Source organism: Xiphias gladius, chromosome 3 (assembly GCF_016859285.1).
Source record: "Xiphias gladius isolate SHS-SW01 ecotype Sanya breed wild chromosome 3, ASM1685928v1, whole genome shotgun sequence".
In the NCBI taxonomy this organism is placed as follows: domain Eukaryota; kingdom Metazoa; phylum Chordata; class Actinopteri; order Istiophoriformes; family Xiphiidae; genus Xiphias; species Xiphias gladius.
The window spans coordinates 22,114,820-22,132,412 of NC_053402.1; the positions used below are offsets into that span (position 1 = coordinate 22,114,820).

At 43.3% G+C, this 17,593-nt stretch overlaps 1 protein-coding gene across 1 annotated transcript in view; it reads right to left on the bottom strand.

The window, feature by feature from the left end:
• Positions 1-14,168, bottom strand: part of mybpc2a (myosin binding protein Ca) — a 38,684-nt gene extending 24,516 nt beyond the window's left edge. The window contains exons 1-8 of the mRNA XM_040117608.1: positions 14,111-14,168; positions 13,112-13,147; positions 12,901-12,909; positions 12,700-12,720; positions 5,384-5,467; positions 5,093-5,241; positions 3,346-3,463; positions 3,058-3,106 (exon numbers count right to left, since the gene is read on the bottom strand). Coding sequence (XP_039973542.1) covers positions 3,058-3,106; positions 3,346-3,463; positions 5,093-5,241; positions 5,384-5,467; positions 12,700-12,720; positions 12,901-12,909; positions 13,112-13,147; positions 14,111-14,168 — 524 coding nt within the window. The remainder of the gene's footprint in view (positions 1-3,057; positions 3,107-3,345; positions 3,464-5,092; positions 5,242-5,383; positions 5,468-12,699; positions 12,721-12,900; positions 12,910-13,111; positions 13,148-14,110) is intronic.
• Between the last annotated feature and the right edge of the window lie 3,425 nt (positions 14,169-17,593).

The following is a 17,593-nucleotide window of genomic DNA, read 5'->3' on the forward strand; positions in this document are numbered from 1 at the left end:
CACTGTCGTTCCCCTGTATTTTGGCTGCTGTGGTTCAAATAAAAGATCTCACCGACGGGTTAGAGAGTGAGGGAAAAATGCTTTGTGATGAAATGCAATCTCACTGTGCAAGTTTTTAAGGGCTGGCTGAAGCGTTGTTAGCGCGGATGTCGCCAAAGGTGATGTTATATGTGTGTCAGTGAATGGAAGTAGACAAAAAGACAGAAAAAAAATGGCAGTTTCATGCAGAATAATATGTTGAGAGCTTCACAGAGGGGGAAAACGTGGCTGTTTCACTGCGTAAACCCTTTTATTACTCCTCACATGCACATTCTAAAGTGATGGGAAAAATTCACGTGCTCTTGAGTCATCAGTCACCCTCTTGTACTCAACAAGGTGACAAGTACTGTATGTGGCACACGCCAATAAATGTCTACAGGCTCGAGTGCTTGTTGTTCTCCACTGTGAATGCTTTTGGCAGCTCCTTTACAATATGGAGTGCTTTTTCCTGGCATGGTTGAGGCTCATTGAACCCCTTGGAAAGCAAGATAAATGCCAATAAATTCAAAACCATTCTGAGTGATCATGTTTGTCCCATGGATGAATGGTTCATCCAAGGATAACATCCATCCCTGTTACCCTTGCCATCCCGATGGGAGTAAATTCTCCCGGGGTGATAATGCCATCATTCACGGGGCACACGTGATCACCAAATGGCTGGGTGAGCACGAAAACAGTTTAAGTCTTGTACGGCGGCCATAGCAATTACTGAATCTCAACCTACTTCTGCGCTTTTGAGAGACCACCGTCAAACACCACATTATCAAAAAGGATGTTGCAGGAAAGTGGAGGAGGAGCATTCCTACAAGCTTTTCACACACTGATGTGAAAAAATGTTTGTTGTGGTCCAGCAAGTTGGATATGAGTTCAGAGGAAAACTGGGATCTGGGGGATTAATAATGTGAGCACAAAATGCTGATCTAACCATAAGCTATGTTATCACAAAGGTTTCATGTGAAAAATGAGCCTTTTTCATGCTGCTGCGGCCGCAACTGTAGCTGCGACAAGGTATAGTCGATGCTGACCGGGAACACATGCCGCAAATTGAAATGCAAACCACGCTTTCTACCATGTTGTCAAACGTCAGCGACGCAAAGTTGAAGAATACAGGACCGAGGCTGAAATGCCTCGTCTGCAAATATTCAACCTTTCTTGACTCCCGTGGGGAAAATCAAAAAATTGCACACGACACCCAGGTTGACCTCGCCAAGCCACTTTTACGTCCTTTCTTGCCTCTGTGTTGTACTGCAGCAAGGCATGGCCCATTTTTTTTTTTTTTTTTTTAAAACTCGAGTGAAATTCAGTGACAGTGAATGAACGCTTTTAATGGTGTTTGTGGTGAATTTTTCTACACGCTGGCTGCCCCGGTTACCTTTATTTTGGCAGTCATCTGTATGTGACATTGTCACGACATACAGTCTAGATGCTGTATGTTTACTGACATGCCTGTACTCACTGCTTTGTCAAGAACAAACACACAACTGTGGCACAAGACTGTATGACTGTAAGCTAGAAATGTTTCTGTAAGTGGTTTCCACACCGCGTGAGAAAGACAAACGGGCTGCAGTGCCAACACACGATATGTATTCCCCAGAATATTTCCTTTTTTCCCTTTGAAGCCTTTTCAGCTGGCCAACCAGTCGGCGAAACGACAACATGAAGTAGAATAATAGCTTAATATGCCCAGGGCATGAGATGGAGAGAGAGCTTGGGCTACTTCAGACATGAAACATACATTAAAGTCTGGAATTAAAAAAAAAAAAAAAAAAAACTCCAGAGAAATAATGAGTGAACAGGAGTGAGTATATAAAGCAGTGGTTCCCAACCTCTTTTGTCTGATGTACCCCCTCAGATGAGCTGTTTCAACTGCCGACCCATACTTTTAGCTATTTCAACCATGTATCCATTACTTTTAGATTTTGACCATGTATACATTACGTTTATGTTTCAACCATTTATCAATTTAGCTATCCATTTCAAGAATCTAGCCTTTACTTTAACTTGCTTTCAGCTATTTATCCATTACTCTTAGCTAATTTAATATTTGGATAAATGTTTTGAATTAAATAATAATTTCTTTTTTTGTCAAATTAGCTGAGCACTTTCCACATACCCCCTGGAAACTTGGGAATCGCTGTCCTAAAGAATGGTGTCAGACCACATGTATTTGATTGTGCTGTTATAATACATGTTTGGGGGAACACACAGATGAGTATCAAATTGGAAATAAGATCCATCATACTTACCTTCTGGAGGCTGAGGTGCAGTGAGTGTGTGAAAGCACTGATCCATTATCTCTCCAGCAACATATTTGAGTTTTCACCAACTTTTCATTTTTCATTTATCACACCAACCGCTCACCCTTGGCCCCTCTCTCCCTCATATCAGCATTCTGCAAAGAAGTACGCTGACATCCTGTCTAAAACACAATGTGATCCTGTCTTTTTGCATGTTGTGTTTCTCATCTTACCTGAGCCTTCCTAATAAGGAAAAGGGAATTATGTTTTTAAGGACAATTTACGAATATGGAGACTCAAGGTGTTGGTGCGGAGGTGTCGGCTGATTTACGATCACACAGCAGAAATACAGTATATAGGCCCAAAACAGCTGAAATTAAACACACAAAAAAAAAACTAATTAAAAAAGCTGCACAGTCACAGGATGCATACACAGATACACTTCACACAAGCAGAAGCAGAGGTAGAGAAGGAAAGTGAGTCCCCTCAGAGACTGCCACCAAGACTTGCGACGAAATACATAAGACGCTGAACCATCTGGGAATCCAGGTGAAGCAAAAAAGCAAGGCGGCAGACGCACTGAGACGTGACGGAAAGAGAAAGATGGCAGACAGACTGACTCGTACAAAGTCCGCTACAACTGAGGGATAGACAGACACACGGGCAGAGACACTTGTTGAGACTGACAGCTGCCCCAGCGGCAGTGATCTACGGAGGACCATATGGGAGACAGTGTGACGGGCGACATGTTGAGTAGACCCTCGCCGACACTGACACTCACGATCGCTTAAACGCCTCCAAGATGTTGTCCTGCTGCTCCTCTTGTACAGCTGAAACCATACAGAGGGGGAAGGACCGGTGAGAGCTCGGTGAGGTTAATTCATTACAAAGCGGGCTTGAGCAGCAAAGGAATAATGGACCGATGACCCCGCTAGGCCACTAAATGATAGGACCTAATGTGTATCACACTCACTGAGTTATTGGCTGACAAAGCCAGTTAGATAGTAATGGTGGATACGCTGAATGGAAGATGACAATAATGTGATTAAGTGTCTGTTTCGGGACCCACCCTGCACGGAGACTTCGAACGTGCAGCTGTCGCACTTGTCTTTGGAGGTGACCTCGCAGCGGTAGCCACCTGCATCTCCATCCACCACTTTGATGATGCTCATCTCGTAAGTGTAGATCTGACAGAAAGAGAGGGGAGGATATGCTAGCGGCACACAGACTTCAATGAACACCCATGCACGATGCGCAGTGCGCCCTCACAAACGCACGAGTACAGAGACGATATTTGTTTGCCGATCAAGCCATGGGGCCGATATTGGTCATTATTAGGAAACGGCTCAGTCACCTGGTTTGTTTGATTACACATCCAGCATTCCCTCTACTCTTTTTAATCGTTCTGCCAAGAATTCACCGCAAAAACGACAAAACGGTTTCCTGCATCTTTAGGAACGTTTTTGGTTGTTTTGTTTTTTTGTTTTTGTTTTTCACTCTATATTCCGGCATTTTATTAAATACAGGTTGTGCATCCATCTTGTTCATCACTTGCACAACGTTGTCTGTGTCACAGACGTGGGAAATTCCACTGAATGAGGAAGCTGCGGTGTAGAATGCTGTAGGTGAAGCGCAGCTCCTGCAGTCTCACAAATGTATTTAAAAGCCGAGAGGCGCGGTGTGCTCTTCCTCACACACACACACACACACACACACACACCCGTGCACAGGAATGAAACAAAAGGGCTGGGAAGAGAGTGTCTTTTGGCTGAGTCTGAGTTATTAATATCAAAGCTCACGTGTAAAGCAGCTGTTGTGAGATGGGGCAGGAAACTTATTGAAAAAAAACATGCCATTCAGTGAACGTTTTTGTATTTTTCCATATGCTCTTCCATTTACAAATATTGACTAAAATAAAACAGATGGCTCTGAAAAGTGCCATCACAAAATCAATTATTTTGATTGTGAGACTCATTTGTTGTACAGTTGTTCAATTATACGCTACTATATTAGTTGTCTGGGAAAGTCCTCTATTTTATTGATTCTCATTTTCTTCTTTCATTTTGATGAAATTTTACACAGGCACACATAAGTGTGTTTATTATTAGCAGTATTAGAATACCCTATGGGTTTCAAGAACTCTAATGTGCCATGGTGTAAATGTGGTTTCAGAGGCTTTTTTTGTCTTCACAACAATAACACTGAACTATTTTGCAGTTTGGTCGCATGGAAATGTGTTGAAAAAACAGCAGAGCTGAATAAATTGTAGAGCTGAAAGTCGGCTGCTTCAGTTAAAACAAATGTCTCATTTGGTCCAAGGGTCTAGAGCCACGCTTGCAACTCATTTAAGGCTGCGCCTAAGCACAGTGGTTTATAATGGTAACATCAGCATGCTGACAATTGCTGAATAGGACGAAACACAAGTACAGCTGAGGTTCATGAGAATGGCATTTGTTCTGCAGGTATCCGGTCACAAATCAAGGTATAGGACAAATTAAAATTCAAAATAAAAAGTCAGGGATCACTTAAGTGTTTAGAATTTATCCACACGGGACCTTCAATATCTGTCGCAAATTTCACGGCAAATTATCCGATAGCTGTCAAACCATTTGAGGGCGCATCCTCTGGCGACCACGAATGTCTGTACAAAATGTCGTGACAATCCATCCAATAGTTTTTCAGTGGTGGACCAATTGATCGGCCCCGCAGAGCAACATTGCCGTCCATCGAGCCACACTGCTAACACAGCTGAACATCTGTGTGTAGCAATGAATGCACAGAGATTATATTGCCACATGCAGTGTGAACATGCACACCTTGGTGTTCCTGTCATAGGTCTCTTTGAACTGCAGGTGCTTGCCAGCTTTGCTGCTCAGGTCCAGCCACTTCCCCTTCAGCCATTTCATGGTGGGCTTCCTTGTTAAGTTCGAGGAGTCCACTTTGGCCAAAAAGGTGATGTCCTTGCCTGCCAGGAACGGGAATGAAACGCAGTGATTAACTAAAATAGATTAATTGACCATATTCCAACTGTAACGTAGCATTAAGTGGGCCACTCCTTTTATTTTGGATATAAATCGGGATTTTAATGGCAGACCATTTTGCCAGACCTTTGGTTGCTGTGGCACTCTCCGGCTTCACCACAAACAGGCCGGTCAGTTCGGACAGCTGAGGATCCTCGCCTGGAACATGCTCTGTGATGTGTGTTATATGGACAGATCACGGAGGACAAATTAAAAACAAACAAAACAAAAACCGAAAAAAAAAAAAACACATGATCCTCGCTACACTCAGATGAAGACACAACGAACAGATTGTAGACAACAACGGGAGACAAGGCGACCAAGCAAACCACCAAATCAGCAGTCTTCTTAATCCTGGTGCGTGTACAGTGAAATACCTATTAGCTGATCATTTCGGAAACTTCCTAACTGTAATTTGAAGATAAGAAGTTTCAAATCACTAATTCCACCCTCGTCGAACGGGGGCCTAATCCTTTTGTACAGTTGTTTAGCACTGAAACTGGACAGTAGTCTTTCCATGAGGCAGAACCCTTCGGCGTGCTTGCGTAATGCCTTTTCTTTTTCACTTCATAAACCATTTGGGACCCTTTGATAAATGACAGGCGGCCAAGGAGCCCCCCTGGGACAGACTGGCCCCAAGGAATAAAGAAACTCTTCAGATCACCTATGAAGACATCACATTAGCGTTGACTCCCTGCAATCGTGTGCCACCCTGACAGAACATAAGCTGAAGCGGTGAGCTCTTATCTTGGCGATGAAAAATGAGCTGCCCTTTTATCTGTTCCTTTGTTTCTTTTGCACGTAAATTGATGTAACCCCTGTAAGGTGTTTGCTTGTCAGTTGATATGCTTTACAGAGACGCTAACGTATTAATTTCTCTTACCATCAGGAGGCAACTCTGCATCGGAGGGGGAGGAAAAAGAAAGAGAGAGCAGGGAACACGTCAGTCCGTACAGTATCTGTTCTGTACTGTCAAACACAAGCGTTAATTGGCCCAATGATAATTTTGACTTCAGGTGAGGAACACTCACACATTAAATCAACGTGCTCTCACACTCCAAAAACACATCTTTCTTTCTCTGATTCTAATTAACAAATCCAGTTTTCTTCTCGTACAAAAAACACACAACTGTTGATTGGTTATGTCTTCGACAATCAAGTTCAAAAATCACTTTAATTGGGATTAATTCAGGAGGTTGTTAACTGTTCATGAGGTACATAAATTCTCTTAAGTTCTCCTGTTTCTTTCACGGTTTGAGTCAGACACTGCTGTTAGGTTTCAGAGGAAAGGGTTTACGGACAAGCAACACGTAAAAGTAAAGCCACATCGGACCACCAGTCAAGTAGAGTGAGTAGGATCCTGGGTGGACATCCAGGGGCTGGATCCGGGGTCACGTGTCACATAAGGTCATGCACCTCCATAAATTCAGAGAGTCACACCGTCGGCGCCTCCGCCTCTCTCTCTCTCACTCTCTGCTTTTATGGGCTCAGTTAATTTGATCTTTTAATCAAACGTGCCCCTAAGGACAGATCCAAGTTTAGATGTTCAGGATGATTCAAAAGATTTCAGTTAGAATGTTAAGTGGGTAAAGCTGATCCTGGAATGGCACCCAGGGGACACTTTTGAAAGTTTAAACTCTTATTTGTTTGTGTCACATTGGACACTTTCTGTGTTTGGGATGGGAGCTGCCAAGTGAGATTAACTCAACATACTGTCCCTGGCTCTGGGAATGTTTGGATTTTGGACAAAAGCCTACTGGGACAAACTGACAGGAGCCCCTCTGCAAACCCTATCCATATTTTTGGATGATGTGTAACAACCCACATTAAAAAAAAAATTGTAAAAGCTGTATTTCACAGGGGCCATTATTTCCTCAAAATGTCCTGATCCTTTCCAGAAACTTTCTTGGAAATAACTGTAATTTGGTCGTTATTTTGGGGAAAACGGAGACAGATTTTGGAGACAAGTTTAGTTTGAGACTGTCCGGTGTCAATCAAAAACAACATATTCTTATGTTCAAGTGACACAACCCTCTGACGGCAGCAGGAATTATGACTCCCGTACATCAGGCGGAAAAGCGGAAGTCAGGGGAAATTATTATAGAGCCACAAGTCAGTGTCGGGATGAGGTTAGGAACCGACAAAACCTCGGAGCTTAGTGTTCCCCCGTTTCCTACCGACTGTCAGCGCTGGTTTCTTTAAACCATCACCACGATGGATCCCCAGTCCTAACCAAGTGGTTATTACTGTGGCCATGTGAGTGAAATAGTCATTCAAACCCACACCACAATGTTTCCCTAACCTTAGCCAAGCACTTATTTTAACCCGAGTCACGATCTTTCCCTCAACCTAACCCAGTCGGCTTTCTGCCTGAACCTAACCGAACCTCCACCGTGGCGACGTCACATCTTTTGTGCGGAGTTTGAAAGCAGTTGTTGAGTTGCCCAGAAGCTTCCGCAAACCCCCAAACTGCACGTCTTTGCATGTACAACTGACCGGCTGTTCACTGGCTAAAAGAATCTGGGGTACACCAACACGGTACTTTTTGCTTGTGATTAGTGCCAAATCACACAGCTATTTCTAGGAACCTGCCAAGGAAATTATTAGGAAATGATGAGGAATTTATGGACCCGTAAAGTCTGTTTCAATAAGAGGTTATTTAATGTTCTATCCCAAACCGGGTATTACTAGATTGAAATAGTAACATTTCTATACATTCCATACATGAACTCACAGTTCCAATGTATACATAGAATGTATAGTAGTGTAATTTCACAGTTATTACTTGTCGAGTATATGATCAATTTATCTTTATGAGGTTATGAATGGTGAACCAAAAGAAATATTCCTCAGCAGAGGCGAGGAATGATGTAGCATATCCACATATCCATGACAGACATGCTATATACTCAGCAGAGGTACAGGCAGGATCCATCACTTTTCATAGACTGAACCTCATCGGTTCATTTCAAGCTCCTGAAACACTCAAACGTTCTCTTGGATGCTTTGGTGAAACCAGTCTAACCACTAGACTTTCAGTCACTTTGAAAGCGTATTTTTATTGCAAGACGCTGTCACAAGCCTCTTTGTTGTCTGTTATATTTGTATTTTTATTTACTTTTTTTTTTTTTTACTGTCAACTTGTTTCATCTGACAGTTTATCTGATGAATTTTTCCTGTGACTTGAGTTGCTTTTAAGTTGTGTCTTTGCCTTGTTCTCATCCTTTCCGCATCGCCTTTCCTTCATCTGTTCGCTGCGGTGTCGCTTTGTCTCTTCTGCTTGTTACAAAAACGAGGGTTTTTTTTTTTGTGATTGTTAATTACACTCGACGTGCGGAAATCTTCCGGCCTAATCTAATCCGCATCCCTGCGAAAAACACTCCATCTGCTCGGTGAGAAACGTATGATCATAGCACCGGCCATCACCAGAGCAGACCCGGGTTTCGGGGGGGGGGTCGGTCTGACAGGTACCCTAGCACACAAGTTGGTTTGCACAAAACAAGCAGAAAAAAACGGAGGGCACAGGCAGGCTGGGAAATGGAGTGATGAGTCTTCTCCTTACCATCCCTAGGCTCATTGGTCGCTGGATGAAAAGAAACAGTGGGTACATGGAAGTTAGTCATGTGGACAATGAAGGGTTAAAACACTTGCCGTAGTACAGCTGTGGTCTCCTAAGACTGCAGAGATGTGTGTGTGTGTGTGTGTGTGTGTGTGTGTGTGTGTGTGTGTGTGTGTGTGTGTGTGTGTGTGTGTGTGTGTGTGTGTGTGTGTGTGTGCGTGTGTGATTATGAATAAAAAAAAAGCTGTTCAACAAAGATCGGACTAAAGACAACGTATAAGCCTATTCACTGAGACTACTACGGCATCTTCGCACGGGCCGGGACCGAACCCGCGCGCATACAGTCCGAACACTTATAACACACAGACAAACACGCCGAGGACAAAGCAAAGCGCTTACCTACAGCCGGCTGGACATCTGTTAATGAAGAATAAGCACAAGGTTGAGCGGATGAACCGGACCCAAGAGGTGATCATGCAGATTTAATGGTTCTGCGAGCATTTCAAACTCGCGCATGCCGCCCGCAGACACGCACGGGAGCGACAGAATAACACTCAGCCCCGTGAGCTGGAAATGGCTCTGTGAGTTGCATCGATCGTTTCGGAGGTGAGTCGATGAGTTTAATTTAACAGATGAGTAGAAGCCACGATGAGCACACACACACACACACACACACACAAGCACACACACACACAAGCACACGCCGACAAAACTATTTAGCCAGGGCAGTGCTTACCCTCTACAGCAGGCTGCACCTCTGCCAATGAAAGTGACATAATAATGTAAAGGGGAACAGCAGCCGTTTATTAAAAAAATAAAAAATAAAAATTAAATTTCTGGACAACACAGCAGTGAAATCTGTCCGGATGATGCGGTTTTTTTTCCTGTTAGAGGCGTGAATTCAAAACTCTGTGTAAGTTGCAACTTTGGTTAAACTTTTCATGCCATGCAAAGTTTCTGTTCTCCGCAGACTGCCGGCGCTGCCTGCAGGTCTTGACGGCTCCCGCCCGGTAAGTGAGCTCGCTCTCTTCTAACGCCCGTCTTTTTCTCTCGCCATGTTCTTACGGGTCAGATGCTACTTTTTTTTTATTTTATTTTTTTTGCTTTATCACTGACATTTGGTCATAATGACAGTATTTTGGGAGGTGTTACTGGGGGTTGGCCCGGCGTTCCCCTTCATAGAAAGCGTCTGAGCAAAAATGAGTTTCAGTATTAGTTTACGCTGCTGCTCTACCTCATCATTGCACCTGCAGACACACACACACACACACACACACACACACACACACACACACACACACACATTTAATTACTCTCAGCGAGCCGCAGAAAGTTTGTGCAATAATTCATCTCAAATGACTGACAGCGACTGCGCATACACACTTAAATACACACACACACACACACACACACACACACACACACAGAGAAACACGTGTACAGCTTTCTTGCTTATACCCTCTATTACAGTTGCTCCAAAGTATAAATTGACATTTAATCCAACAACGTTAACTGAAACTATACACATTCACAAATAGACTCTACACATAAAAATACAACAGAGTACATTTTATTCTCATTACTTATGACTATTAAGAGCTTCTGACAGAGGAAATCTCCATAAACATGCGTGTGCAATGTGTCCTCTGGTGCTTGACCAATAAAAACATGCAACACTGCAGCACAGTGCAGGATTCCACCTGATCCATACACACGTACGTGCACTCAGTGCATACAGCTCACGTACCATGTAGCTGCTCTGCTCTGGGCTACGAAACCCCCCCCCACGCACACACAATCATTTCACACGTTTAACTGAACGCATTGCCTTCGACTGTGGATCGGGCTCGAAGAGGTCAGGACTTTCAGGCACACGGGGGGAACTGAAATGGGAGGGACAACCCGCCGCCCTCGGCCCCGTCTCAGACCTCTCTCCCGCACATACAGAGCAGTAACATCCTCCAGCCTACAGCAGGGTTGAGGAGCACGTGGACCCCCACTGACTAGCCGATCATGAAGTAATTATCCGCTGCTTAAGCAGCAACAAAATACTGCTACTTCTACATTCTGCAAAAAGATGCCTCTGTAATACTAACCCGATAATATGATATCACACTTACAAGGGGCCGTTCTGCTGCCTTATACTTTTACTGAGTTAGGGTATATATACCCTAACTCAGGGTATACCGGACTTTTACTTATAGTAGAGAAATTTTACCTTGGGGTACTGCTACTTTTACTTCAAGAGGCACTGCACACTTAAGCATGTTTTTTGAGCTGTAAACTAAATGATATGATTGTACTGTGATAAAACGCATCAATGCTTGTGTTGATTTTGAGATTTCTTTCCAAAGTAGAAAAAAAAAGGGGGGGGGCGGGGATTTCGTGGGTTGAAAATGGCTCGACACGTCATCTACTGTTTTAAACCATCCCGAACCCTGCGAGGCCAATGCTGACACCGAGACAACCCTTTGGGACTTTATCTTTTCAAAAATAATGTCAACGCCCTCTAATCTCCTCCACCATTGCCCCTGCTCGAGTGGGAGTCTGTGAAACCGCTCATTTAACCCCCTACTTAGTATTTTTTTCAATTTTAGTGCAATCGCTCGGACTTGTGCTTTGTACGGCTGTGGAGGCACCACCGGACCGCATTCTTTCCCTTCACACCCTCGTACGGCTCGGCTGTGGTTGCAGACGGCGGCGGGTCCCTCCATAGCAACACACTAACGCAGTCGGCGTTTTTCACTAAATGCTACATGCTCGGCATTACAGGGGGCTGGAGCCAACAGCTCGAACTGATACAGCTCAGGACCACCATTGGTCCTCCACACGCAATGCCCTCTCCAGGGGATTCTGGAGGGGAAAAAGACCTCCGCTCCCAAAGAGCCGCCTAGCATAGGGGCCTTGCGGTCACTGAGCAACTCCTGCCCCACACATTCCAGGTTCTGGTTCTAGTTTGTGGTTGATTTGTCATTTCTGTGTGCTTCAGACTAAGAACAAAATGGCGATGCTGTAAAGAAACTGCTGCTCTTTGATTGTAAACAAAAAAGGCATCACAGCACGATGTTTCATCTTACCGATAAAGAATAGTTTCCTTTACCTCGATAAAAATATTTTACAGTGGATCGATGGTGACTCTTAGACGGTATATGATGACATAACTTTGATTTTTATCATAAAGCTTTACAGAAACCTGACAAAGTGGGCAAAACATATGCTGCTAATAAACCCGTGGCTAAACAGACTTTTTTTCCCTCCAGTGCATTGACTCAACGTGATAAACAAGTTTGTTTTTTTACAGTTGCCTTTTATCCAACTAAGAATTGCACTCGCCCAAACCCTCAGCTGTAGTCAGCGGCCTCGAGGTTTGCACGAGGAATGCTAACACTGCTAACAAGACACTTTTTTGCAACGGTAGCTGAAGGACGAAAGTGAAAGATTAATTTGCATGTACTGTATGAATTCACAGAATTAAGTATAACCGAGCTGAAATAGGAAAGTCAAACGCACACATACACACCCACACGCAGCGCGTCAAGATATGCACATATACAGTCTGACGCTTCGCCATACATTTAAACACCTTCTATTTTGTTCCGAACACCTAATTTAATTAGCTTCTCTGGTGCTTAAAATAAACTCATAACATGTCTTGGGTGCTAATAAAAGACTTTCGAAGAAACACTGAACAGTAACTACTATAGTGTGTGTGTGTGTGTGTGTGTGTGTGTGTGTGTGTGTGCAGCAGCGGCGCAGTGGGGATCATGCATCTCCACACTCAGTTCCATCACCACAGAAGTTCGCGGCTTCCGTGTTTGTTTTTTTTTTCATCTTTAAGTCTTACCCTCCTCCTCTGCTTGCTTCTCTGAATGAGGGGAAAGACACACATTATTTTGCGGCTCAGGATGATGATGATGATGATGATGATGATGATGATGACAACAACGGTGATGATGATGATGATGATGATGATGATGATGTATAGACAGTTACATCTATGGCACACACAGACAAACAAACACTGAAAGCAGTGTGTTTTTCTTACCCTTCTTGTCTGAAAAGGAGAGAGACAAGAAAAACGTATCGGAAAATTAAAGTGTCTTTATCATCAGCGTTTATTAAAATATTCAGATTCATTTTTCAGTGGCTACCGTGGTTTAACTGTACGATAGCCGATGACTGCGTAACTCAGAAAATAAATTGGATTTCTGGAGCACAGCTCGTGGGCTGGGATTAGATGTCATGAAGGTACTTACCAGCAGGGGCTGCTGCAGCCTTATCGCCCTTGGCTGCTGCAATTAAACAACAATTATGTAAATTAATTTGTACATCCTCATTATTTCATATCATACAACACCAGCAGCACAGTGATTGGAAAGTCACAGCTTTAAGAGCGGAGACTCAGTAAACTGTTTAAAGAGCTGCAGCTTGTGATCTCAGTCCTCTGGGGGCAATAACTAATAATAATTTCTATACATATCTGAGGGCACTTGTTCATCGCTTTATTTATCTACAATGCTATGTATCCTGCCTATATATATATATATATATATATATATACGCATTCTTCTCCACAATGTGGACACAAATGCTTTCAGAGGATCTAAGGAGGAAGACACAGGAGACACACTGCATTCCTAGAAACAGAAATCGGAGACCTTTATGAATAAACAAAACCCGCACAAAATATACACTTAAAATAAACAGTTTCGTTTTAATAACATAAGCTCACATCCACAAGTAACCGCACACGGAAACTGCATTCAGGCAACCTTGCTTTATGCACCTCTTCCTGATTTCTGTAGGGTTTGCCTCTGGCAAAAGAGAGAATATCGGATTTCAACAGGGGAATAGTGCGTGATTCAGGCGAGGCACGGTTTACAGGAACAGTGAGGCTGAGATAAATATAAGTATGTTTTTTTTGGAGATCATGAAGAATAATTTGGCTTAAAAATTCTGAAAGGGGCAGCCTCAGGACAAAAATGCTTTTGATAGGATAAGTACATCAAAGTTCCAGGATCCCAGATCTAGGTTACTTTAGAAGCTCAAGGGTGTCTAATGAGATGGTAGATTAGGCATGAGTTTCTGTCTGCCAGACTAACTAAAGCACAGGGCTGCGCAGCAATAATTCAACTTTGGCCGGATTCACATCTTTACCATCTATTTCATCAATTTCACAGGTCTCGTCCCTCACGAGGGGCCCCCGGTTTAAATGTTAGAAAAGGAGTCGGTGCCTTACTGTGCCGGGGAGGTACAGTCGGGGCAGCCGAGCGAATTAAAGGGCTGAGCCCCATAAACGAAGGAGGACGTCATCTCCCCGAACCACCGACAACAAGCCACAACTGGCACTGCAGAGCAAGTGTCCCATGAGCCTACTCAACGGTGGGTGTAAGATATCAAGGTTCGGCCTTGGCACTCTGCTTTTGCTCAAGACTGGCACACTATGTCTGGCATACTGGTGGGGGGTGAGGGGGGGGCAACACTTCTATTTTGGACAAGGTTTGTTTTTCAGGCAGCAATCTGTTAATGCCTCCCTCAGCACTTCAGTCCAAGACGGGATCTGTGACGCACCAGGCGGTAGAAACTTTCTTTAGATTCCTGCTGAGCAGCCCCCCCCAACTCTAAATCAGAAGTCAGTCACTGAATTTCAGATTGCTCAGGTGTTCGTCGAGGCCTCCGTTTCCCATGGCCGTTGTACCTCGATGTCAACAGAGCCCTGCCGATTCAGATTTGTGTGATCAATAATATAGCCGTTTCACCAAAAGCGACCAGAAAATTGAAAAAACTGTGCCAGAGGAGCAGCCCGTCGGCGTCTCGCTAATCCAGAAGGAATATTATGGGTTCCGAGAGGAAATTTTCATATGAAAGACTGTTGATAAATGCCATTAACCCCCTCAGCATGTGATCAAAGTAGAGTAAAATGTACCTGTTAAAAAGATCTGTCTTGTGTCTCAAAAATGCAACTACCTCTGACCAGACCTTTTTGCCTTTTTAGTTAATTGTTGAATTCTTCGGTTTTTTTGGTTTTTTTTGGAATTAGGTAAAGGTGTGAGGACGTCGTGCTCTGTTTCACCGAGCACATCCTTTCATCTCCCGAGATGAGACACAAGAGCTCACCAGTCCCTACCCCTGTCATGTCATACTAACATAAAGCGGCGTGAGGGAAGGAGGAAGGAAGAGGCGAGTGTGACATTACTCCGACATCGTTTGACGGTGACAGTACATTTCCAGAATAAAAAAAAAAGTATCAGTCTTTCTTAGATGTAGAAGTTTCAGTTGTCACTGTATGAATACCCAGTCAGAGGCTCATTTATTGTCAGTGGAGCAGCTGCACATCAGTGTAAAAATCTCCAAAGAGAATTTTTGGTTCGCCGGTGTCACGATTTGAGGGGGAGAGATTGATGCTCGGAAACTCTGAACCTTAGGAGTGGTACATGTGGTCTGAGACTCTGATGGCGCTGGCTAGAGGCGTCGCTGCGGCTGACGCAAAATGCTGCAGCCTCAGAACTTAGTGTCATGTCTCCTAAACACTGCATGAATAAAAACAAATATTTTAGCCACACGCTAAACTGGATAAACTCCCTGAAGAGCAAGAGGAGATTACATTTGCTCAGTTCTGAGCGATACGTTTATTTCTATTTTTTTAAAATCCCAATTCATATTCTAATTGACAACTTCCTTCTTTACATCAAAACTTGAAAATGTCACGACAACAAAAAAAAATCATGGGCTGGCTATAACAAACGTGAGACATGATGTCTTCGTACCCTGCGACGGGGGGCTGTCTCATTGCGAGGAGGCAGGACGGTGAGATTCTCAGCAATCACTCTGCATACTCCTCCATTATTTTCCAGCGACATCCTGTGTTTGTGTGTGTGCAGTAAATCGAATTTCCACAAAATAATTTTTTAGGCCGTCAAGGTCACTGCTACCTCCTCAACGGATCATTACACAGGGATTTTATACATGTAATCAGGATCTTCCTTTCGTATCTAATGTCTGCGCTTTGCACTGCTCATTATTGCCTGTTTATTTATGTATTTATTTTTCCTATCTCTTATTTAGGTTGTTAATAATGTGAGGTTGGGTATCTGGCAAGTGCTATTTTTCTGTATCTCCCTGGTGAAAGACTTCATGCAGGTGACCGGGGGGGGTGCAAATTATTACGCAACATCAAAAATACCACACAGAGACAATATTCAAAGCCGTTCAAGGCACATTTTACGTTGGCAGGTCCAAGTGGCAATGAGAGGTAAGTGATTGAAAAAAGACAGAAAAAAAAAACCAAGGATTTCAATACCCAGAAATAACAAAGATGGAAGGACAAAGGGAAAAAAGAGGTGAAAAGTAAAAAAAGCAGTGAGTCCATCTTTCTATTGACAGAGCACCTGTTCTCTGCTGCTTACGAGACAGTTTGTATGTGTGCTCTTTATTTAATATGCTGATGATGAGATGCTTTGAGCGCACACTGGTCCAGACTAAAAGGTCCACAGCCATGCTAGCTGCCCGGGCACTGTGCTCGGCAACAGCGGTTGCTACGATCTAAATGCTGGCATCAGCATGCTAACACGCTCTCACAGTGGCGATGCCCCCACGCTGATGTTAAGCGGGTGTAATGTTCGCCGCGCTCACCGTCCTAGTGTAGCGCGTTGGCACGCCAACATCCGGCAGTTAGCACTAAACCCAAAGTACAGCTGAGGCTGACGAGGTCATTAGTTCTGCGGGTCTTCGGCCGTAAACCGCGGTAGTGGATAACTTAAAGTTTTGACCTGAAGAAATGTTGATGAGGTGATGAGGTGATTCCTGTGCGAAACCGCACGGCCATCTTTCCAGTAGTTGTTGAGACATTTCCAGTGTTGAAAAGTAAAGACGTACTTTTACTCAAGTACTGTACTTAAGTACCATTTTGAGGTACTTGTACTTTAAGTGAGTACATTCATTTTATGTTACTTTATACTACTAGAGCTAAAAAGCTAGCTAAAAGCTAGCTTAAAGCTACTTTATACAGCTTTTGTTACTAGTTACTTTGCAGTTTACGATTATTAATAAAAAACATATTATGATATATTATTATAGAAAAGCAGAATGTAAAGTCTTTAAAATTAGCAGCTGCAACATAAGTGATGCTTACACATTAATGCATCACTAATTATAAAATATTATATTTATATAATTATTAATATTATATTATGTATATTATTCTGATTATGCATATGCATAATGAGTACTTTTACTTTTGATACTTTTAGTATATGTGGATAGTAATACTTATGTACTTATGAATGCAGGACTTTTACTTGTAACCGAGTAATTTCACACAGTGGTATAGCTATTTTTACGTGAATAAAAGTTCTGCATACTTCTTCCACCACTGTACATTTCACCCAAAAACCATGAATGTCAACCTGATAGTTTGTCCTCTGGGAACCACGAATGTCTGCACAAAATTTTGGTACAATCCATCAAGCAGATGTTGAGATCTTTGACCGGATACGTGAAAAGTGGGGCATTCGTGGCACCAGTAGGATCCATCCTCTGGGGATCACGGGAATCTGTACCACATTTCATGACAATCCAACCAATAGCTGGCAAGGTATTTAACTCAGAACCACAAATGTCAACCCGCTGGTGGTGCTAGAGGAAAACCCAGTGGATCCCCAAAATGATCCCCACAGTAGTATTCATCCTGTGGGGATCACGAATGTCCGTTTAAAAAAAAAAAAAAAAATTCACGTCAT